The sequence below is a fragment of the Miniopterus natalensis genome, chromosome 18, assembly GCF_054644295.1.
Source record: "Miniopterus natalensis isolate mMinNat1 chromosome 18, mMinNat1.hap1, whole genome shotgun sequence".
NCBI lineage: Eukaryota > Metazoa > Chordata > Mammalia > Chiroptera > Miniopteridae > Miniopterus > Miniopterus natalensis.
In genome coordinates this window covers 16,318,532-16,342,911 of record NC_142098.1, presented here as the reverse complement: position 1 = coordinate 16,342,911, position 24,380 = coordinate 16,318,532, and the positions used below count along the sequence as shown (strand labels likewise).

At 52.1% G+C, this 24,380-nt stretch overlaps 1 protein-coding gene across 3 annotated transcripts in view; it reads left to right on the top strand.

The window, feature by feature from the left end:
• Positions 1–23,586, top strand: part of KIAA0513 (KIAA0513 ortholog) — a 53,684-nt gene extending 30,098 nt beyond the window's left edge. For 2 of the 3 annotated variants that reach the window (XM_087827565.1, XM_016197161.2), the window contains exons 2-12: positions 1,368–1,873; positions 3,917–4,016; positions 4,909–4,982; positions 7,667–7,737; positions 9,455–9,662; positions 10,534–10,574; positions 11,047–11,125; positions 12,861–12,938; positions 17,263–17,343; positions 17,799–17,893; positions 18,396–18,905. In XM_087827565.1, the coding sequence (XP_087683691.1) occupies positions 1,545–1,873; positions 3,917–4,016; positions 4,909–4,982; positions 7,667–7,737; positions 9,455–9,662; positions 10,534–10,574; positions 11,047–11,125; positions 12,861–12,938; positions 17,263–17,343; positions 17,799–17,893; positions 18,396–18,799 (1,560 nt within the window). In that variant the 5' untranslated portion in view covers positions 1,368–1,544 and the 3' untranslated portion in view covers positions 18,800–18,905. Of the gene's footprint in view, positions 1–1,205; positions 1,874–3,916; positions 4,017–4,908; positions 4,983–7,666; positions 7,738–9,454; positions 9,663–10,533; positions 10,575–11,046; positions 11,126–12,860; positions 12,939–17,262; positions 17,344–17,798; positions 17,894–18,395; positions 18,906–18,951 lie in introns of those variants that run through there. The other variant, XM_016197164.2, reaches the window with a different exon arrangement.
• Positions 23,587–24,380: the final 794 nt, after the last annotated feature.

Sequence of the window (24,380 nt, the reverse complement as noted above, 5' to 3'; positions counted from 1 at the left end):
CAGAGAGAGAGGCTGTGGCTCAGAGACATGACTGGTGAGAGGGGAGCCTAGGCTGCTCAACCCAGCCTGCCACTCCTTAATCTCAAGCTCCCTGAGTGGTAGTGTGCTGTGGTCTAAGCTACTAAGAGCCCCAGAAAGTTCTTTTGCATTGGGGTTTATGTATCTCCTTTTTGGACCAAGGAAAGCTTTGTGGGACTCTGCTGAGGGTATGCTGTTTCCACTGTAATGACAAGGAGCCAGTGATTCCATCTTTCTGACTCAGGGCATTTAAAAATATCCTGGGCTGGGGGAATTTGGAGGAACCCATAATCGATTTGTAAACATTAAGCTCTTAACAGGCAGTAAATGCAGTTTTGATATTGAATTACCCTCAGAAGGCACATTAGTTCATCAATATCAGCAGCCACCTATCAGCCAGGTGTTGTCCTAGATATTTGGGTCAGTAAAAAAGGGGGAAAGGGATGTGGCCCCGGCTCGGGATGTGCTCTCCCAGAGGAGGTTTGGCAACCAGAGGGGCTTCTACTTCCTGCTTTGCTGTCTGCCACTTGTCACTGGGAAGGGAGGAGCTCTGAACTTGCAGGTGACTCCCAAACTGGCTGTCTCAAGACCTGGTTTAGAAGCAAAGGTTCTGTTTCCAGCTCTGCTGCTATGTAGCCTGTGTTGTCGATGCTCCAGATACTTAGAGCATGTTCACGGTCAGGTCTGTTCACCATTCAGCAAACGTGCAGTGAACACTTAATTAGTCAAGACTCTGCTGGGCACTTGAGTTGCTACAGAGGTGGCTAAGGCCTGGTTCACCCTCCTGGGGTTATGCTTTAATGGGATAAACAGAAATCCTAATATCTACCCGCCAAACAAACAGGATCATAAGTGAGTGTAAATAAAATTCCAGGGCCCAGAGGGGAACTCAGTAGGTAAATTATTTTGAATAGGGTTGGAGAGAAGCTTCTTGGAAGAGCTGGTACTAAGTCTTGAGGGACTTAAGACAGTGGGCCGCAGGTGTGTCTCTGGTGACTGACTGGGTCAGACTTTTTATTTATTGGCCTCAGTCTGGCAGGCTGGAGTGGGGAGAGGACCGGCAGATGTAGCACTCTTGAAGTCTATTTGCTTAGTGTAGAGAAATCCTTCTTGTTGGTGTTTATTTGTTCATTTATTTAACAAATACTTATTGAGCACCTATCATGTACACACCAGACATTTAACAGTAAAATGGACAGGGGGAAAGTGACAGCAGTGTAGAGATTTCCCAAATTCTCTTTAGAGGGAATTGGATACCTACTTCATTCAAGTCTGGATTCTAAGTGCTGAATTTCTCTAACACAAGGAGCTGTTCTCCTGCTGATCGTGTTTGTGTGCTTTCGTCCTAGATGCCTTAGAGCTGCGTGAGCTGCCCCAGAGGACTCATTCCTGGTGGCCAGAAGTTGCCAAGCAACTCACATGTGCTTAGCAAGCTCCTGCATGGTCTCCAGCTCCCATTGACACTCCTGGGAATCTAGTTGTCCGGCCTACCTACCTGCCATCCTCCTTGGCAGCCCACCCGAGCCATGGAGGCCCCGGAGGTCCCTGTGGGCTCACTGATTGACTTCGAGACCGAGCCATCCTCCTCCTCACCCGTGGAAGCATTGCCACCAAAGCTGCAGGATGGGGACAGCTCCCAGGGTGACGGCGGGTCAGAGAGTGAGACCACAGAGTCAGCAGACAGCGAGAACGACATGGGCGAGTCGCCCTCCCACCCATCCTGGGACCAGTACCGCCGCTCTTCCTCCAACGAGTCCTTCTCTTCCAACCAGAGCACGGAGTCGGCCAAGGACGAGGAGTCCCTGGAGCTCAGGGAGTTCATGCGCAGCTATGTGGAGAAGATCTTCTCTGGAGGGTAAGCCCCAGGGGCCTCTCTACTCTGGGCTGGCCCTGAGCAGAGCATCCCCTGGGGCCAGGGCTCCCAGCCCCTCACTAGCCATTGATGGGCCGCCCCAGTGGTTCACAACCCCACCCAGGGCTGCAGATAGAACCAGTTGGGGAATTTTCACCCTTCCTTCCCTCCCACCACTGCTCTGACCTCTCCACTGACACCCTCACCGCATCATTGCTGAATCTAAGAGGACACTAGTTTCACTTTCCCAGTATCTGAGAGCTTTCAGGATAACTCCTCATTGGCATTCCATGTCAGAGTCATGCTTAGCTAGGGGACTGCAATTATTAGCTGACATTAAATTTAGTAGCAATATAAGGCAAGAAGTTTCAGTGACCCACACTCCTTGTGATGCTCATGGGCTGCTGAGCTTTAAGCAGCTGCTAGGGCGGGGACTCTTCCTCACACCTCTTTCTGGCCTTTCCTTCGGTTCTTGAAGGGGTAGGGAGGGAGCATTGACAGTGGGAGCAGCAGGAAGAGGAATGGGAGTTAGAATGCAGAGGGAGGAGCAGGGAATCTGTGGATAGGCCTCTAGCTCTTCCACCCTCATGTATTACCATCTCAGACAGGGTGAGGGGAGGCAAACAAACGCAGATTCACGGTGGCAGGTGTTGACTGGAGGCCATACATCATTCACAGCAGCACGTTCAGGGCTGAAGGTCTTGCTGCTTAGATTGTCTTCTGCAGACCGGAAGCATCAGCATCCCTGGGAGCTTCTTAGACATGCAGAGTCTCGGGCAGCACCCAGCCCCACTGGTCTGAATCTGCCTTTTAGCAAAGCCTCTGGACCACTCACGCATGTTACAACCTGGGGAGCTTTGGAAGAAGGGGAAGTTTTCCAAATTCGTTAAAGCAATAAGAATGTCTGCCCGTTGACACACTGCAAAGAATCCATTTTTTTCTATTGTGATTTAGGTCCCTTGTTTATAAACTGGCAAAGTTGGGGTCTGCCTTTCTCAGACATGCCTCAGTTTCCCGTGCAGTTAAGAAAAGGAAAGTCTCAAATGATAATCCATCTCACTGACCCTCTTAAAATGCATGTACGTTTCATTTTGAACGCATCCTGGGAGAGCAGTAGATGTGGCTTCCTCCTTACATGGTTTGACTCACACTGACATTAGTCAGCTTTCTCTGAGCACACACCCAGTTAATGAAAAGGAAGAGAGCCCCAAAGCTCGTCAGGTTGCCAAGAAGCCTGGTCTATATTTGTGGCAGCCTGTCGGCATCATGGAACATGGACAGCTGGATCAGATGCATTTTCAAGAGCATTCCAGAAATCACTGCAAATGGCTGGCAAATTGTCGTATTTCATCTGGTGTTTAGGGATAAATGAGACCAAGATGTTTTCTACAGAGCCTTAAATAAAAGAAATATTGCATAAGCCAGTTGAGCCTCAGCCCCTGCTTCATTTTTGTAGTCATTACAATTGGGGTGGAGTATTCACCCCCTATGAAGAGTGATCAGAAGTGATTTGAGACCAGTGACTACTTTGTCCACCATGGAGGTGGTGACCCCCTACTGTCCCCCAGTCTCCAGCCCCCACACACAGAGAGGACAGAGGTGAGCAGAATGGCTGTTCACAAGCTCAAAGGAATAAGCAGCCATGCCCTCCTTCTGACTGGTGGGAGGTGGCATCAGACACGTGTCCTCCTGGGACTGAGGCATTCCTGAATTCAGTGGGTGGATCTGTGCCACCTGGACCACCTAACTGGAGGCAGGAGGACAAGAGAGGAAGAATGTGGACTTTGGAGCCAGGAAGTCTGGATGGAGCCCTGTTCACTCCCCAGCTGTGTCTGACCCTCCAAACCAGTCTCCTCATCTATGAAATAGAAATGACACCATTTCCTCGAGAGGGTTACCCAGAGGGTCAGATGAGCTGAAGTAGGTCAGGCAGCTATACATAGCTGGGATGCAGTGCTTATTAGTTCCTCTCTTTCCTCTTCCCCTACTGTCACCTTTTTTGTTCCAGAGGATTGAAAGTTTTTTCCCCTCTGCTCTTTTCTCCAGGGAGGAATTGGACCAGGAGGAGAAAGCCAAGTTTGGGGAGTACTGTAGCAGTGAATGTGGAAAAGGCCGGGAGTGGTTTGCTCGATACGTGAGCGCCCAGGTAAGGGCAGGTGCTGGGAAGAGTGCCCAGGTAAGGGGAGGTGAGATGGGAGAGCACCAGGTAAGGGCAGGTGGTGGGGAGGGGGCTGGTGCTGTTGCACCATCTCTGTCTTTTTAATTCCTCCACTCAGGAGAAATAGTCAAGGGATATGACCCAACAGAAAAAGTAACACCTTGAGATGTTGTGAAAAGGCCTATTTAGAATAGTGGGAAGTGGGCAGCAGCTCATTCAGTGCCCTACTGGGAAAGAATGGGGGAGCAAACTGGCCTGTCCACCACACGAAATTCCAGAAAAGTTTGTTTTTTAAAGGCAAGCATGTGGGGTATGTCCATGCATATTTTTATTAAGTAACCTACAATATTCAGATTTTCTAAAGATATATTCAGGACAATGACAGCCTGTAAGTTCAGAGAAGAATTAAGTTTTATAAATATCCAGTGGGTTCTTTTTTTTTTTTTCTGTAAAGCTGCTTAAGTTCTTGGTTTTTAAAGTATTCTTATCACAAATAATTTATTCTTCAAAGAAAAATTAGAAAATGCAGGTAAGCAAAACTAGAAAAACTCATAAATCCACTACCCAGAAATAGTCAATGTTGTCATTGGGGGGTTTTTTCCTCCCTATTTTTGTGTGGGGGTGGGAGTGAGGGTGTGGAGTTCCTAAGAGATGCAGGAAAGCGTCTGCCTGTGCTCTGATGAGCTGTAGTCATGTGCCGGGTGCCAGCACCTGCCAGGGTCCTGGTTTCTGTAGAGCAGGGGAGGCTGTTATGGTCCTGGGCTCTCATCCCAGCTGCCTTGGGAGATGCTCAGCGTGGTAAACCCACAGCCTCTCTGAGCTGCAGTGCGCCTCTACCCCTTGGCTGCCCTGATGACCTGTCTCCCCTCCTCCCGGACAGCGCTGCAACTCCAAGTGTGTCTCAGAGCCGACCTTCTACCGCCTTGTGCAGTCTTTTGCAGTGGTCCTGTTTGAGTAAGTAATGCTGTTGCTCAAAGCCTTTTTCCTAAGGAGCTTGTCTTCCCTCCCTTCCCTGCCCCGTAATAATCCAGTTGTGAGTAACAGCGGCACGAGTCATCAGCTCGCAGTTTCTGTGATACACTCAGCATCAGCTAAAAGGAGAAGTCGTGACCAGCAGCTCGTGGGAGGGAGTTAGTGAGAATCCTTATCTGGCAGTAGAGACTAGAGGACCACAGCTGGCTATGAGTCAATTCCTCACTCAGGTCCTCAGGACAGGCTGTGATTACACGCAGTTGGCCTTACCCTCCTCCAGCAGCGACCTGGAATTTTCTTGATTTCCTGTTGTGAAGTACTTCAAGCTAGGTAACCACCCACTTAATGATATGGTTGGGTGACATAGCCTGCTCTGAGTAGGAATTTTGCACTGCTGGGGCCTTTTCTCACCAAGGCGTTCATAGACGGGGGGGGATGGAAAGGGCCCCTCTGCCTCTGTGTAGCTGTGGGAGGCAGCCATTGGACTCACGGCTCTCCTGCGGCCCCATGGCTCTAGGACTGCCAGACCCTCTTCAGACATCTTGGACTTGTATCAGAGCGGGTGATGTGTTGTCCAAATTATTAATCTAAGGGGAAGCATTTAAGCCTAGGGGAAGCCGAGCAGTGGCTTTAATAAGCCAGGTGGATGGGACAGATTGTGGGTGGGAAAGGAAAGGGCTGATCTGACAATCACTTGCGCTCCCCTTCCCCCATCACCTCACTGTGGCCTCAAAGCAGGTCCTGGTCCCCTGGCGTATACCGTGGCCACCTCCCTGTGTCCCCATGTCCATTTCCTCCTTCTCTTCCTTCTCGCAACAGAAGTGTAGCTCTTCTCTTGCATCTTAATTCCCATGTCTCAGTGTCCCCTCACCTATTCCACCTCAAACATGGGGCATGTACTGGAAGAAAGTGAGCAAAACAGCTGAGGATCTATGTTCCTGCACTTGTTCAGAGCATCCCAAGTTCAGGATCCAGTCCCAGTGGAGGAAATCTAAGGGTACCCTGCCTCAGCTGGGAGCACATGGGAGCTCAGCCCCCGGTTGTCTTGTGTGCAACATGACCCTGAACATTCGTCAGAGCCTGAACATACTTCAACTCCCAGACATTTGCACCTATGGGAATTTTCATGAACTCTATAGTTTGTGTACATTGGGCCTGTCCCATGTGGTAAATACTTATCTAATTCTCAATTTTTCTTTGTATTTTCCCCTAAATAAATAAAGTTGAGGGGGGGAATTAAATTCAAGTCTCAACCCTGCCAAAACACAAAACTTCATAATATTTTGAAATATTTATTAATTTTTAAAATGTATGAATTTTATAAGTATCAGTATATTTGTATCTCTGGGTTTTACTTATTTAGTCTGTTATGGTTTTATTAGTAGTTTAGTTCTTTAAATTTATTAAATTATTTTTATATTAAAAGATCAACAAAACTTGCCTGAACCCACTGTCTAGATCATTTCTGTTGACTTTTTTTAAAGTAATGTTTGTCCAAGGTTAAAAACTAAACAGGAAAGAGAAGTGCAAATGGAAACAGGATAGAAGGGTACAGAAGCCTGAAATGAACGGGAAACCTTTCATACTCTTTCCTCTCGCTCTAGATCCATCTCCCAGTGAAAACCACTGTTAACTATGCACCTATTAGCAAATAGATTTTTTTTAAAAGGCATTACAGCTATGTAGTATTCTAATGTATCATGCACCATAATTTATTCAACCCACACCCTGTTGATGGCATGTAGATGATCCCTCTTCATGTCTCTAGTTCCCAGTGCTGCAGTGGACATCATTGTAGGTTTAGCAACTACCACAGTGCAAATTCCTCGTGGCAGACAGGCCCTCTCTGAAGATTTTCCCTTTATTGTTTGCTAAGTTGAATGGATCTATGTGTCTCTTATAAATCTTAATATAGTAAGTATAATATAATATAGTTAGTACAATTCTTTGCATTTGTAGAACATTTTTTAGTCTATAAAAGGTTCTGGTATGTGATCATTTGCTTTCAGCAAGTGACATCATGTAGGTAGGTTTGTATATTCCCAGTGGTTCTCAGAGAGCCATTGCTGGGCCAGGAGCATCAAAACATCAGCTTCACAAGAGGAGTTTGTTAGAAGTGCGCATTCTCAGGCCTTGCCCCAGACCTGCTAAAGCACACACTTTGGGGGTGCCTAGCAGTCCATATCTTACCATGCCCTCAAGGTGATGCCGAGGCTGCTCAAGTCTGAGAACCAATGACTGGAGTGTATCATCTAATCCACTGCTAGTTCCTAAGAAGTAGGGGCTGGAGGGCCACCCGCTTTGACCTAGGACCTGATGCCTGACTTCCAGTCCTGGCACTGCTCCCATATGTAGAGTTGAGCTTCCTGGGCCTTGGCTGTTCCACCCTGAAAATGAAAAGATGTGAACTTTTTCCTGACTGGGATCAGACCCAGTCCCCTCCGTGTGCCTGTGGGTAACGCACCTAACTGGGCAAAGGGCATTTACTTTTGTGGCCTCTCCTAAGTAGCATCTGAGGAGTGAGGTATTAATTTATGCATGTCTGTAAAGGATTTTGGTCTTGTTTTCTGAGCTCACAGTAGGAAAATCGGGTGGGGGGAAGAAATGAAAGAAAGAAAATCAGCTGGAACGATTATTTAGCCAGTCAACCTTGCTTCTCATTTCAGGTGTCATCAGATGGATGATTTTGGGCCTGCCAAGAACCTCATGACCATGTGTTTCACTTACTACCACATTGGTAAGACATGGGGTCGTGGCGCATGTGGAGGGCAGACTTGGAAACTCAAGACTTGTCAACTTCTAACAAGGCATCAAATGAGGATTTCTTCCTGATTAAATGCAAACACAAAACAATGAAAACTGATGTTAGGGAGGAAATGAGCAAGGAGTGAGATTCCTAAAACAGGAGGAGACATTGTCTATATTGTGGGGCAAGTCATTGACTGTCCACAGTACAAAGGACACCACCCAGCTGATGGAAAGTGAGAAAATAAACACATTCAACAGGACATTTTGTGATAAGCACAGGAATTGCAGGATGTAAGGACATTAGTTTTAGGTTTTAGCAAAATATGCCACAGGCTTGGCTGTTGAAGGAAGGTGAGAGGAGCAGTCTAGGATCCTAGCCTGGGAAGCATTCCCAGGTACAGGCTAGGGTGCCTTCATGAAGAGTGCAGACTTTTCCTTATGCTGAGGTTCTGACAGCTCTTCTGGCTCATTCCATTGGAACGTTCTGGTACGTTGGAACTTGAGGGTTCCCTGTCTTAAGCTGCTACAACAGTCTCATTCAGGCTACCATAAGGAGAAGGTTGCTGGGCCTGCACATGGACTAGAGCTGGGTCAGGGCAGTGCTAGCACTGGCCCCCCTTTCCACCCTCTCTGTGTGACCCACGGGTTTGCTCTTGCGGAGTATCCCTGCCCTCTGCAACTTGGCCTTGTCCTCTCATTCCCAACAGCCATTCTTTCCATGCCCCTCAGTTCTGTTGGCAATAGCTGCTCTAACTGCCGAAACTTGGCCAGGCCATGACTGGGCAGGCTCTTGATGCTGGGCCACTTATCAGCTGCCTTTGGGTCAGATGGGAACCCCTTATCCAACTTATGGCTCCTCCTTCTCAAAGAACAACTAGATGTTGCTTATCTGAGTCAGATCTGTGTGCAGAGCAGCTTAAATTAGTAGGAGATACACAGTACCTTGGCCTATAGGGGCACCTTGGCCTGAAGGGATCACCTCTGACCTCTAGGGGGCATCTTGCCTAGGGGGGTGCTTTGACCTATAGAGGGGGTGACTTGACCTATAGGGGACACCTTGGCTTGTAGGGGGCCCTTTGCCCTATAGGAGAGGAAGTGCCTTGCCCTATAGGAGGCTCTTTAGCTTATAGGAGGCACCTTGGCCTGAAGGTCCATACACTGCCTTAGAAAGGGACATTCCTTGTGTTGCCTCCACTCACACTCCTTCCAGAATACCCTCCTCTTGCCATCTCCCTCATCCAACACCCTCCTGCTTCAGGCCCTGTCCAGATGCCATTGAGCCTGGCTGGAATCTGCACACCTCCTCCCACCACAAGGAAAGACTCTTTCCTCTGTCGTCCTCTAGCCCCTGGCCTCACGACCATGCTGGTTGCTTTGTCTTATGCTCTCACTCTGTGTGTACATTGCTCACCTCCTTTCTGGACTGCGTGCTTCTTTGGGGCTGGATCCTTGTCTGTTTCTTCTTTGGCCTCTGTGGCACCTGGCTGACTTCTTATACAGTCCATGCTCAGTGACCGCCCTGGGACAGAAGGGGCCCAGGCACCTCTCAGCTGTTAACTTCCTGCTGCCTGGTCAGGCCATTATGGATGGAGGTCTCCCCGCCACACCAGAGTGGCTCCAGCAGCTATGGGAGTTCCATTCCACCCTCTGTGGCTGCTGCTGCACAATATGGTTCTTACTCCCACTCTCTTCCCCGTTGTCTCTAGGTAAACCACACCTGCTCCCCTCAGAGTCCAAGGAGAAGCCTGCAGGGAGCATTGACTCCTACTTGAGGTCCGCCAACAGCTGGTTAGCAGAGAAGAAGGACATTGCCGAGCGGCTGCTGAAGAACACGTCGGCCAAGACCGAGAACGTCAAGGGCTTCTTCGGGGGGCTGGAGACCAAGCTGAAGGGACCCCTGGTCAGGAAAAATGAGTAAGTGTGACCTGCTGTGCGCCTCTGTCTCACAGGGGAAGGGCAGGCATGCAGGTGCAACAAGGAGCAGAAGTTAAGTTCAAGGTGAAGAGGCCCTGGCCTGGTAATGGAAGAACCTGTTCACACTTGGCAGTCTTTGGGGCCAGAGAGCTGCTCAGAGAAGCGCAGCTGCCAGCCCAGTTTGGCTCCTTGCCCCCCAGAGTTTTCTAGGGTTTCCAAATGCCATTCTGTTTGTTGACATGCAGCGATGTCCCCTGTGGGTCCGTGTTTTCTGGACGAATGAGGAGCATATGGAAATTGTCAGTTGGCAGGAGGGAAATTACAAACCTCCCTCCTCTGACTCTTGTGGGAGCTTGTGTTAAAGCAATGACGACAAACTCCGGAAAACCTGTATCCCCAGGACAGCAGCTCTCCCACAGACACTCGGGACCCTTGTAACAGGCATGCAGGAGCTGAAACTTCCACAGAGAAGGGAGTACATCAGCAAGAGAGCTCTGGGCCTAGTGCCTATGCCAGCCTTTTGAAACAACTGAAAATTGACAAATGTAACGTGGGCCTGGTGCCTGTGCCAGCCACTCCGTGGGCCCCGCTGTCACCTCCAGTGGCTTGGTTACAACCAGGTGACTTCGCTTTATTCCTCTTCTGGTCCACATAGTTTTGAATTCAGAGAAAGCATTACAAAGACGCCTAAATTTGAAACGACTGACAATTGACAGATGTAGCATCAATTTAATAGAAATTTTTTAGGAAAAAACCCCACACGAAATGTGCACACTGGTTGTGAGACTGAATCCTGTTTCAGTGATGTAAAACAGTTTCTTTGAGCAAGTGTGGGGGTCACATTGTCACTGCTGTGGCTTCTCTCCCCCAGGGAGGATGAGAGCAAGCCCAAGGACAAGCCGCAGAAGACTGGTGAGTGCCTCCCAGCCACCCAGTCCCCGTAACCCGGGTCCCCACGGGAGTCTTCAACCAGCCCACCCTTAACTAGCAGCACCAACAAACAGGTCCCTAACTGTCCTGGGGCTCCACTGCCCTTGTGACTCCCCAGTTGCTCTCAGCTCCAGCCTGTTTTCTCACTGAACTTCTGCTGAAGAGCCACTTCTCTAGGGACAAGATGCAGGAACTAAGCTCCTCACCCTAGGGAGGTTCAGGGAAGCATCTCCAGGGGTGCAGGAGCCTTCCAGGGACCCCCCCCTCAGAAAGGAACGTTGCCAGGTGTGGGGAGAGTCGTTTCTGCCCACGGGCAGCAGTGAAGCTGTTCTGTTTCAACTGTGCGTTTCTATGGCCTTTGGGGAGAAGCAGTGGCTTCAGCAGCATTGCCATGGGGTTTGCCAACATGTGGGTGCAACTAGAGCCACTCTCAGTCTTTCTCACCCTCCTGCAGTGACTGTGTGCAGCCCAGAGGAGGAGAGGAAGGGGGAGAAGATCTACCTGTACACACACCTGAAACAGCAGCCCATCTGGTAAGACCCCCTCGCACCTGTGGGGCAGCAGCTGTGCGCCTTGGTCACCGTCAGAAGTGAAGGTCGTTCACGCCCACTGGGATAGCCAAAGTAATACAGATGAACAGTAGCAGGGGTTGGTGGGATTGTCAGATGGGGCAGCCACTTTGGAAAACAGTCTGGCAGTTCCTCAGAAGGTTAAATATAGAGTTACGCTATGACCCAACCATTCCTCTCCTACAAATGTACTCAGAAGAATTGAAAACAGGTACTCAAGCAAAAAGTTGTGCCTATATGTTCATAATAGCATTATTCATAATAGCTGAATGGTAGAAACAATCTGAATGTCCATCTATATGGACACTTGATGTATGGGTACACAAACTGTGACATATCCATCCCACAGAATATTACCCAGCCATGTAAAGGAACTGATACCTGCTGTAGCATGGGGGACCCTGGAACACGTTTTGTTAAGTGAAAGAAGCCAGACTAAAAGATCACAGCATGTGATTTCATTTATATAAAATGTTCAGACAAATCCCTGGAGACAGAGTAGATTAGTGGTTGCCAGGGGCAGAGGGTATTGGGGAATGAGGAGTGACTGCTAATGGGTATGGGGTTTCTTTATGGGGTGATGAGAATATTTTGGGACTAGATGGTGATAGTTGCACCACTCTGTGAATATACTAGAAACCACTGAATTGCATGCTTTAAAAGAGTGAATTTTATGGTATGTGAATTATATCCCAATAAAACTATTTTATATGTATAAACATCAGGCTTGAAGTGGAAGGCCAGTGGTCTGGGGAAATCTTGCCCTCTTCTTGCTCTGTGGGTGACAACTTGTGCTGCTCTAATCCCTCCAAAGCCTCTCCATTGCCATATTTATTTACTCACAGTAGGCAATGTACTAGCACCTGGAACCTCAAGGGTATCAGACTTGCTGCTCCCTCAGAAATCACAGTCGAGCTGAGGGAGCTGGGTCAGGTTCAAAAAGAAGCGGGAGAAGTGGAAGCTCCTGTCACACCTGTCCAGTGATTTTAGCTCAGCCCCCCTGGGCCTTGACTTGGGGGCTGCCTTATCACCTGCAACAGGGCAAAAGCCCTGAAGGGCCAGGTGGTGAATATTTTAGGCTATGCAGGAAACCCCTCAACTTTGCTGTTAGACAGTATATAAGTAAGTGAGTGGGTCTGTGTTCCTGTAAACCTTGATTGACACAAACAGGCAGCGGTGGGATTTGGCCCACCCACCAAGTCCATGGTTTGCTGACCCTATCTTCTTTGAGAAGAATGCCCCTTACTGTGTGTCCCTATACATGTTTGCTCTGTGCACATGGCCTGTCCCTGGCAGGTCCCCATTTATGTTACTAGCACCTGTTCTAGAAAAGCAGATCTCTCTGAACCCCCTGCCTCCTCCTGGGACCCTCAATGGGAGATGGAGAAGCGGGAAAGGGCTCTGTCTACATCCTGCCTGTGGCGGCTTCAGCTTTGCCCTGAAGAATCCAGGGTTACCCAGCTCCACCTCTCCTTCCTGCCTGCACTTCCCCTGTGTGCCCATGATGCTTGGCTGGGAGCCGCAGGGTGGTATCTGACTTGGGATAAAGGCTCATGCTCGGTTCCTCTTCGCCCATCTCCCCGAGGCTTGCAGATCACCCAGAGGCAGCGGGGACTCCGCTTCCTTATCCCTCAAGTGGGCCGAGAGCTGCCTTTCTGTCCTCATTTGGAGACGACTGATGTGTGTCTCTGTCTCGCAGGCATACGCTGAGGTTCTGGAATGCGGCCTTTTTCGATGCTGTCCACTGTGAGAGGAGAAAGCGGTCCCCCACCACCAGGTAGGAGCAAAGTCTGGGCCGGCGTTCCTCGGGGAAGAGGACCCGGGAGAGCTTGCTTTTCCTGTTTCTGAAGAGGAGACAGAAGAACGGCTGAGTCCATGCGTCTGTGTTTCTCCTTCAGCCCCTTCTGGCCTTGTGCCTTGCAGGCTGCCTGAAGGGTCCGGGCGCAGCGCTTGGTGGGTGGGTGGGGTACTTGGCTTGCATGAGCTCTTCCTTCCTGTCCTGGGGCTCTGGCATGACTTGGCCTGACCCTCCTAAGAAATGCAGATTCCCTATGAATGAAACCGTCAGGACCCCCTCTGACCCACTCTGCCTGTTCTCTGTAAGAAGTCCGAATCCTGAGCACGAACCACTGCCGCAGGATCTTGGGGTGCAGGGCTGGCCGCCACCCTAGACTTTACTTTAACATCTGGAGAAAGGCAGTTGCTTCTTTCAACTCGCTCTGGTTTGCAGCCTTTCACAGCTCCCCTGAGGGTGGTCTTGCCACTGGAGAAGACCCCTTGAGTGAACCCTTTCACAAAGCACGTGGCACGTCGTGGCAGTGAGGGGTTGGCACTGATGCCATGGGGCTGGTGCTCAGTTCTCTCTCTGGTCACAGTGAGCTAAGGTTGCCACCCACTGCGTACAGCACTGGGCAGGATGGGCAGCAGCCCTGACAGCCTGGGGCGCCCTTACTGGCCCCACCAGTCCTGGGATTTTGAAGCCTCTGAACAAAATGAACCCCCTCTTCCCAACACCAGGGAAACCACTTAGCCTTTGTCCCTGGCAGGAGAGAGCAGATCCTGCTGTTTAAGTCTTCAGTCCACTAGCACGTGGGGGAATCTCAGGTGAAACCTTTCTGTTTGGGTGGCAACCAAACCCTAACGGGAGTGAGATGGCCTGCCTGTACCCTCAGCAGCCGGCTGTGGCTGCGTTTCCTGGGGAGGCAGAGGGAGCACATGGGAGGTTCAGGGGGAGGACGCTGGCACTCTCCCCAAGGACTCTAGAGAGAACTTGACACTCTGCCAGGAAACAAAACGGAAGGAAATGCTTAGATGCTTGTAGGTGAATGGGGTTCCTCTTGTTGCTCAGCTCTCAAACTCCTAGGAGACGGATGGATCTCGAATGGCCTGTCTCTCTCTGTCCCTCTCCATTTCTGCCCGTAATAACCCTCCTTCTTTCGCTTGTTCTCTTTTTCCATCCACGTATCTTGCATGACTTTGACATGTTCCTCTGTTGACCTGTTTCTGCTGCCGCTCCAGAGGGGATGCTGGAGAGGAGGAGAAGAAGAGGTGTGTGTCCACGTGACTTTGTTCATGTTCCAGTGCTGGGGGTCCCCTCCAGGGCCACCTGAGGGCGGGTGGGGGGCAGAGGCCAGACACACGTGCCACCCAGCTCTGGCTGCCAGCAGTGAGGGTGTCCCTGGGAGGCAAGCCCAGCGCTGGGACAGGCTGGTGACGGGTGAGAGCTCTCCAAGGACAGAGCACCCCAAAATAGGAAACAAATGAGGCACCCCAGACCTCCCAGAAGGCCCAGTGCGAGTTCAGAGAGGAGAGAGCAGTGAAGTCCAGAAAGCTCTGATTTTGAACAAATTGAGCTCTCCACTCTGGCCCCTTCCAGGCTAACCTCAAAGCCCCACCTTGAGGCTTCACTGTGTCACACTGGGATCCTGACTTGGAAGCCGAGGGGATGCAGAGGATCTGTCTTTTTGCAGTCACACACTCAGGTGTGCAGGCATCTGCCAGACCCTCCCCACCATAACAGGTTGGGGAGTCACAGAGAAGGGACAGCTGCTCTCTCTCCTGCCTAATGGAGAGCCTGTATGTGTGCGGGGTACCCTGAAGAGAAATGCCTAGCCTGGGGCTGTTTCCTGGTAGCCCACAGTGGGGTCTGACTCAAATTGCTTGAACTTCATATTGGTGGACATCTTTTGTAATGTATTTTTAGACTTAAACGATCAAAATATCGTTTCTGATTCAGTGACTCCGCACACACACACACACAAACCTGTGGAAATTTCCCAAAACATGCTTCCTTTAATCAGTGATATATTTTTAGTGCTATTGTTTTATGAGAAATCTTGTTTCTTATGCAGCCTTATTATGGCTCTAAAAGGGGCATTTAGGCATACCCAGTACCTCCTTTAATAGAAAGCCCCTAAATTCCCACGGTCTATCTGAGTGAGTGTGATTAACCAGCCTTCCTGGAGCAGGCTTCTTAACATCACAGCCAAGGCCCAAGGAGGTGGGAACATTGTGGCCTCCCAGCCGGTCAGTGCTGAGCCGGAGAGTGGAGGCCAGCCTCTGGGCCTTCCAGGCCTTCTCACCGGAACAGATGTGGTCTGACCATGCACATCTCGTACCTGCCCCCTAGGACACCCAAATGTGCCCCAGGCCTTACCCTGAAGAGGGGCAGGTGTTGCTTTGAGATTGGGGGCAGGAGGGTTGGCTCCGACTCCAGAGCAACCTTATGCCTCCAACATTATTTTTCCTTGTTGGTAAACTGCCAACAATGCCATTAGTGTCCTCTCTGTCTCAGAGGTGGGAACATCTCCATTTCAGAAGGCTTCCCGTTCTCCAGGCTGGGTCACATCCATCCCCCACTGCACAGTCTAGACACCTGTTCCTTCCTCTGGGAGTTTTAGACCTCGACTGGTATTGCGTGTTGGACAGTTTAAAGGAATTGATGTGATTCTAGGCATCACCTGAGCCACTGATGGCTAATGACTTCCACCTCTTTTTTCAGAGTCAGATTAAAGGTCCCAGGTCTGTTCCTAGTCACAGCCAAAGGAATCACCTCTCATCTGGGTCAGGAGGAGCGGGGTCAGGGCTGCTGTGCCGCATGATCCAAGAAGTCTGGGCTGTTTGTGCAGCCTGCACAGCTATACAGCAGGCCTGGTGGTAGTGCGGGGATCTGTGTGCCTGGACAGTCCTAGGGGTGACCACTGGGCAGAGGATGGCATTCTGGGTATCTTCATGGGTGTCCTGTCGTCGGCATGAGGAGACTGGGAACTACACTTGCCCTCTCCTCTGTCATGCCCCCGAGGTCCTGTGGCCTCCTGCTGAAGCTGGGGTGGCATCCGCGGGCCGGAGGGGAGAGGTGAAGTGTTGATGTTCTCAGTTCTGTTTCTCTTCCTCTGGCTTCTCCATTACCCCAGCCCCTCGTCCCTCATACTGCCTCCTCTTTCCCTTTTCTTTGATCTTTCTCTTAATCTCGTTTTAGTCACACTCATCATCCAGAGTTTAGTTTTTAGGGGGAAATAGGCTAAAATGAGCTTCTCGTCACCATCTGCATCTCCACACTTCTCAGAGGCAGGGAGCTCGGGAGCCAGAGTAGCACAGGGGTGGGCTGGTCACCCATCCACTGGGGACAAGGGGAGGGGGAGACAGTCCACTGCAGCGAGCCAATGGGGACAGTTTTCATGCAGGGACACAGAATTAATATCACTGAAAGGAACACCCCCCCCCCCCCCCCGTGCTGGCTAGCGTTTCTCCATGGAGAGCAGGCAGGCAGATTGGTTCTTCAGCCCCACCCGTGAGGCCACACACAGGCCGCATCCATCCTCCTGGGGCCTCACACCTTGTGTTAGAGGCTTTGTTCCATCCTCACGGTGGGCACAGGTTATGGTTCACTGGGACCCGAGGGGAGAACGTGAGTCTGGTCCATGTGCCCTGGGAGGGGTGTGGAGAGGCAGCGTCAGCTGTAAGGAAGCCAAGGGGGAGAAAGTGGCTGCAGAGCCCAGGCTGCCTGACCAGACAGTGTGGGCTTCAGGGCCCTCCAGCCTCCCTGCTCCCTGGGCCTCCCAGGCACTGGCACCCACAGCAGGCCGTCCCCTCACCGGCAGGCCAGAGCCACTGCAGCCAACAAGGCCTGGAGACGCAGCTTGAGTCTGAGAGCCTCCTCGCCAGTGTCTGGATGTCCTCTCCCCACGGGACGCCACAGGGTCCTTTCCTCTGCACGCCTCCCTGCCCATAAAATGGGGCCATGACTTCCCATCCTGGAACCAAAAAGAAGGACATGAGGGCTGGCATTCTTATCTCCTAGAGAATGTTCTAGGCAACCACTAGGTCCATGCCCCCTGAAGTTGGTAGAAAGTGGCTGAGCTTTTGGGCCTCCATCTCAGGAAGGCTGATTTAGATAGTGTGTATGTGGGCTCCTCGGGCAGAGTGGTGTGTCGCTGGCAGGCTTTGTGTCAAAGCAAAGTAAACAGCTCCTGTGTGAGGAAGGCCATGCTTGGGTACCGCTGATACCTGTAGGTCAGAGTGGGGGGGGGGGGGGGATGGCGAGTGGCTAGGGACACGTTGGCACTCGGAACACCCTCTCCTGTCACCTCCTGTGCTTGCAGGGAGAAGTGGTGCCACATGACCCAGGAGGAGCGTGATGACAGCCTGCGGTTCAATGAGAACATCACCTTCGGACAGCTAGGGTAAGAGCACTGGGGGCCAAAACCCCGTCCCTCGTGACCCAGACAGGGGGATGGGTTGGGGAGCGAACTCATGCCTTTCCTGACACCGAGTTACAGAGAGAGAGAGCAGGGCAGAGGCGCTGCCACTGACACCCAGACTCGGTGAGGACACTCCCACCTCACGATGTCACACATCTGAGACACAGTGTCGGTACAACTGTGAGGTCTCAGACAGCTTGAAGCATATGATTCATTACACTTGGCCTGGATTCCAGATCCTAACTCATCTGCCTCCCATCTCCACACGTGGCGGCGGGCAGTTTCACAGTGAGTGATGTTGGCTGGCTGACGAAGGAACGATTTATTTTTACTTTGGTCTGACAGTTCCAGGCAGGCTGCACGCTGGGCCCAGGTCCCGGTTCCCTCTCCCCAGGGAGGCAGGAGGGGTGCTAGCTCATGAGTGTTTTTACTTCCAGCACGTTCACTCACAACATGCTGGCCTTCGGGCTGAATAAGAAGCTGTGTAACGACTTTCTGAAGAAGCAGGCTGTGATCGGGAACCTGGACGAAGGTGGGTCACGGCCAGGGGCGGGCAGGGCAGAGTGCTAGAGACACACGTTCTGCAGACCAGGATTTTCCCCCCGCTAAAAGGGGTGTCCCCGTTTTAATGAGGAGAATGTTAAACTACCTGGTTGAGTCACCCCTCCTCTGTTTCTGTCTACTTAAATGTTCAAAATGCTTCTCATGCTGTTTGGAAGCCCATTTCTGCCGGGCAGGATGTGCCAGGGATGGAGGGATCTTGCCAGCTCAGTGTTTATGGTCAGGGACAAAGGTAGAGATGTAACTGGATGCTCAGACTCTGACCTTGAAAGGCCACCATAGTCTCCCTTTGTTTCATAAACCACGCTGCAGTGAGATGGGTGAGGGGAGAGGTGGAGGGGGGTTTGAGGTTTATCTGGAGTTCCTGACTTCTGTAACAAAAGGGGCTATGTTGCTGATGTCAGCTCCCCTGTTCTACAACGGGAGCCCCCTTCATCCATCATCCCACCTGCTACAAACAGCATTTCTTCTAGGCTGCCAAAGGCTTCCACTTCAGTGCATATTTGGATTGACTAATGTTTTTTTAAAAAATAAAACAACTTCATCCTGCACCAAATTAAAGGAGCTACAGAAGAGTGGCCTCAGGAGGCAGGAGAGTGTTAGAGGCATCCCTGGATTATCTCAGATGTTGTCACCACCCCACCACATGGCAGGGCAAGAACACTGTCCCCTCTCCCGATGTGTGGCCCCTATGCCGTCTCCAGGACACAGGCCTGGCTCCCGTGACACAGTCCATCTGCTCGCACTGTGCCTCCCACAGGCTCCCAGGCGGGCCTGCGGGACCACCCTCTGTATTGTCGCTTCTGTAAGAAGAGGCTCCTGGTTCCAAGGAGCCCACTTGCAGGGGCACATTCACCCCAGACCTGCAGCGTGCTGATGGCCAAGGGCTCTGTGTCACCGCCCAGCTTCAGAAGCCTGCGCTCACAGTCCCTGATGAGGTCCTGATTTGTTATTGCCCCAGTAAGAAGAGCAGGACCCGCCTGTCCGTGCCACCATCTTTCTTCCCCCAAATAACATTCTCTCTTCCAGAGCAATACAAGCTGCTGAGCGACCACATCGAGCAGATGGCCACTGAGTAGGCCGCGGGAGGGGGCCCAAGGCACTCCTCAGGAGGACCGGGGGTACACACCACCCTCCTGGACCAGCGACTGGCTGTCACCCTCCCCGATGACCCTGCATGACATTGGCAGCACCCAGAGCCGTTCCACGCTGCCCCAGAACTAGCGGTTAGAAGACTCCGGTTGCCCGTCCTTCCCACCTTCCCTCTGCCTGTGTCTACTCCCCCATTCACGTGCCAAAGTGTCCCTGGGATTATGTAGCTAAGATGAGGTGACCATCCATCCTCCCAAGCGTCAGGCCTGTGGCATGGAAATGAAGGAAGAGGAAGGCAGCCAGGGCCAGGGTGGGCACAGGGCAGTATCTACCCACAGCCTCCTGCAAGACAGAGAGGGTGAGCTGTGTGGGGGGTGTAGACAGGGCAGCCATGAGCTGGCACACACCAATGACACGGGGCGGTTATGGGTGACGGTCTGGGACCCTCCATTTCAGGCTTGGAACCGAGCCGACTCCCACAGTCGGGCTCCTGCCGAGCGGCAGTGTGTGGAGGCAGGTGGAGGCCCTCTCGGTGTTGGTCCACGGCTGGTGCCGACTTTTTCCTGGCTCCTCCCTCCTTGTGACAGGAACTAGAGTCACAGGAACCTCGAGGAAGAGACAGACACCTCCTATTTTAGGGAGGGAAGGAGGCCAGCGCGGAGGGCCTGGCCACAGCCAGTGGTGCACCCTGGAGACGTCACTATAGTAGTCATACCAGCACTGAGGTGTCTGCGTCACCGTCTGAACTGCTCCTGGTCGGCTGGCCACTTCCTTCTGAAGCAGAGCGCCCTGCCATTCACTCGCTGGGAGTAGCACCACGCTGTCTGTCCTAGGAAACAACAGCACAGGAAAGAGACGTTTCTTCAGGAGCTGCAGGAGAGCCGCCCTTTCTAAAAGCAAACGGTGCTGCCCTTTATTCAAGAAAGACAGCAGAGTCTGTCCGCGTTACAGACAGCTGGGCGTAGGCTGCTCCTGGTGGTGGTTGTGCAAGGCTTGCTAGCGGAGTGGCTTCAGGGGTTGGGTCCTCCACCCCCGGCAGCCTTGGGGAGTCGCCCGTACCTGCTGCCGCCCGAACCCTTTTGAGGTCTTTCCTGCAGGCTCTGCAGATACCCCTCATCTCACATGCAGTACCTGGGCAGCGTGGCTCTTCGCCCTGAGTTTGCACCAGGCACAGAACACCAGCCCAAGGGCGCCGAGGTCTGACCTGCAAGCGTCGGGCATGCTCGCTCCTCCGTCTGAGCGTCTCAGCCTGGCTCCCGCTGCCTCCCGCGCAGCACTGGGGCACTGACCTTGGATAGGCTCGCGTGGCCTCTATCCTCCTCCCCTCCCCCCGCCCGGCCCCAGTTTCCCTACTACCTCCTCCAACTCCAAGTTACAGAATACTGCTCTCTCCTTTTGAGCGCAGCCGTCCAGCCAGTGCTCGAAAGGGTCCCCGGTGGAAGGCCTTTCTGGAATGTTCCAGAGAAGAGCGGGTGTTGGTTGAGCCATTGAACGCACATCTGGATAATCGTAAGAGAGGCACCATGAAACACGGTGCAGTCTGAGTGTGGGGTATAAATGTCGCCAGCCAAAAGAGCTGGGTAGGGGGCAGGGCTTCAGAAACCCGGCTCAGTGTTGATGGCTGTGTGTGCGCACGTCACATCAGCCTCCCTGGCGATGTCACTAAGCATAGCACAGCTGTGTTGCTGGTTTGCTTGCCATGTGTGGGGACACCTTGTGCAGGCTGCTGTGTCCCCCACCCCAGCCCCACTGCTGGGCCCCAGGGATGGTGCAGGTCTCTACTGATGCTTTTCAGAAGAATAACATCAAAGTTTTGGGTGTGTGGGCCCCTCCTCCAATGTCTCCTTCAGGTAATGCAACCCCCCTAAAACGTTCAGCCGTGGCCCCTGGATGTGCTGCTGTGCTCCCTGCTCCGCCCCCTCTGTAAAATCAGGGCCTTACCTGGTGGTCTGTCCAAGGCCCCCGCAGGGCTGCGTGAAGGCCCTCCCTTTAGCTTGCCCTTGCTGGCTTTATTAGTCATCTCTTAGTAGTTAGTTGAAATCATTAAGACTTCAAGGTGCCCAAAGACTTACCCATGTACATAGAAGATGTTTGTGTAGAAGTTTTGATTCAGCCTGATTTCTAGAGGAAGAAGAGCAGATTCAGAGACTTTCCAGGGTCCTGGTGGGTGAGGGCGGGAGCACACAGCCTGTGGAAGGAAATGCAGCTTCGACTTCTTGGGCTTTTCCAAGCACTTTTACTTCTCAGATGATCTGGAGACTTTTTTTTTTATCAATAGGCCTCTTGAAATAGCAGTTGAGGGTGGAAGCAAGGGTTGCTTTGGTTTTGCCCCTCTCCTTGTTCTCATAGATCCAGCTCCTCAGAGTAGAGTAAGTCTGACCCCGGAGGTGCTGCCCGCCACGCTCAGCACCACAAGGGGACGCTGGCCAAGACCATGGGTCCACCTTGGAGTGACTCATGACAAGGGGGATCAGAAGCTGCTCTGCCTCCAGTTGGCAGCTGCCTCTGGCCAGTGTCACCTGAAGGAGCATGGCATCCTTAGGAAGCTGGCAGCTTGCCTCACTGATATTTCCTCTCCTCCCTGTGACATCGTCTCTTCCCTCCTGGCCTGGCCAGAGCAGACCTGAGGGACTCTGGTGACAAGCAGACACAGGGCACACTCTCAGAGGCCCCAGCGTGAGGAGCTGTATCACCCCAGTGCACACACAGGACGCTTTGGCCAAAGAGAGCTCTGAGCCCTTCCTTTAAACTCAGGAACCTTAGACTCGGAGCAGGAAGCTTCAGGTAATATCCAAGGAGAGAGGTTCCAGTCCCAGCAGGTGCAGTGTCCCAAGCCGGCAGCTTCAAAGGCCTGTTGTTAGCAGTGGCATTCAGATTTTCTGCTGTCTGTCCCTCAGGGCTATATGGATCATAGCGAGCCAAAAGACAAGAAATTCTCTCAAGTAAAAAGTTGCCTGCTTAGAAAACAGGATGAGACTGAAACATAGCCTTGTATATTTTTAACCTTTTTTATGATTTTAGCAATACCGGTGGCTGTGTAAGAGGGGCCGTGTTAGTGTTTAGACTGCATCTGCTGTGTGTGTGCATGTGTGTGTTTAACCAAAGGGAGGAGAGCCAGATTCTGACATTGTAAGTTATTTGTACAGTGAGATGGAGTAGACTATGAGCTTCTTGTTGCCAAAAGAAAGAAAGGTGGGCCAAGGAGCTCTTAAAGTACTAAAAGGAGTAGAAACGAAGTCCTCTTCGGGAGTTCTGTGCCCAAATGAAAACCTAGGGTGTTTGGGTTAACCCAGCGCGTCCACGTGGGTTTAGGACAGAAGCCAGGGTGAGAACCAGGGGCACTGCCCCGGATCCTGTTCTCACCTCTCCATGCTCAGGGAGACCGTGGGATTCATTGTGGCAACAGGGCAACAGCTCGAGGCCTGCTCTTTCACGGACTACTTTAGGTGGGTTAATTTACCACCCGGAGTCCCTGGTACTCCAGCCTCTTGGTGTGAGGAGTGCAGCATTCACTCCACAAAGGAGTTCGCCATAGGCTTTGTCTAGCCCAGGTGTCCGTGACTGGAAGGCAGGGCCACAGGCTGCACGCCTGGCCTTCCTGGGCATTACTGTCCCCTAACCTTTGGCTTTTTAATTAGGGAGGAGCCAGGTAGACCCGTGGTTAGGTCAGTTTGACCTAACTTACCCAAATTACCCCAAACTTAAGACAACTATGCAGTAGGGGCCGAGTCCTTAGCCCAGAACTGTGGGAGCTTGGGGAGCAGGGAGAAGGCAGGAGGGCTCGAGGCCCAGCCCCAGCCTCAGGAGCGGGGTGCAGCGAGCCCCTCCCGCCACACCCAGCCTTCTGGCCTCAGGCTAGTCTTTTCCCATCTTCCTCAACCACAGATGAAACAGTTCCAAGGGTCATTCTTCTCACTCCCTCCCACCCCCACCAGCCTTTGGTTCTCCTGAGCCGCTGCTCTTACAACTCAGCCACCTCACCCTGCTTTCCTGGAAATCAGTTATTCCTTTTTATGACTCTCAGGGATGAGTTTTGCTTGGAAAACTTTCACGGTGAAGGGAAGCTGCATGGCTGGAAGAACCTCTAATTGACTAGTGTGCAGTTTTCAGACCCGAGGCAGGACCAGGGCTCGCTCAGGCCACCCAGGCCGTATGTCCCAGCACATCCATGTTCCCTTGTGGTCGGGAGTAGGAGCTCGCTGGTTCTCCAGATAACAGATGGACAAGTCATTTCCAGATTGTGCACACCCAGTGCATATAGTCAACGCTAAGACCACGGCAGGCTCTCGAGGGGCTTCACTCTGGGCCTGGGTCTCCCTCGTTGTTTCTGGGCCGGGGCAGCCTGTACTCCTCAGGAGGGATGGGAGGAGCACCCTGGGGGCCAGCTTGCTTTGTTCCCTGGGTAACCAGGTGTCTACCTGTGTCCCCAAGTCGGCCAGCTGGTGAGTGGAACCCCAGGATTCAAGTGGGGCAGGGCTCCCGGTGCCCGGTTCTTGGTTACTATGGGAAACTCGTCCTTTTCAGGAGAGAGCCAGGAGGGTCTGGGATTTCCATTCTTTCCATCACACACACACACACACACACACCACACCACACCACCCCCACCACCCCCTCCTCTCTCTCAGGACATCTGCCCTGGGCGAGAACCAGATCCTGGCTGAACCTGCAGACAAGGCCAAGTAAGACCAGAGTCCCCATCACCTGGAACTGCTCTGAGCTGCACCTGACTGGGGTTTGCACTTTAACTAGGAAGAGGACTCCTGCTGGTGAATCCCTTGTGCTTGTGGGTTGGTCCTAGAACCGGGGCTGTGCCTGTTCTCTCCTAGACCCTGGGCCACATGCTCGTGAAAAGAGAAAGGGGCTGTGCACAGCAGGCCCTGTCCACACCAAGGCTCTGACACGAGTGGGGTCCTGATCTCTGTCCTGTGCTGGAGACAGCGAGGCTTAGGCTCCCCTGCCCATGAGTTCACAAGCAAGCCTGAGGCTGTCCTTGCTCATGGACACCTTGAGAAAGACAAGCTAAACATTTCAACACTAGAAAATGCCAGAAATTCAAACAACAGACATAGATCCCCTTAGAACATGTAAATGTGTTAGAACCTGGTCCATCTGCTGCCTTTGTTACATGCTGTGGCTTCTACCGGGGCTCCGGGCGATGGTTTATATGCCTGCATTCTCTGTTTTCTCTCACCCAGCTTGTCTCAGACCTAAACGTGCCATGTAGACACCGCCTTTAATAGCCCAAAGGCAGAGTTCACGGCGCGGGTCTTTTACGTGTTACAGTTGTACAGTTTTGTGTATAGATGCTCTGCAAACTACATTTTAAGATTGGGAGGGTTTTAAGGTTGAGGATCTAAGAACAGCGC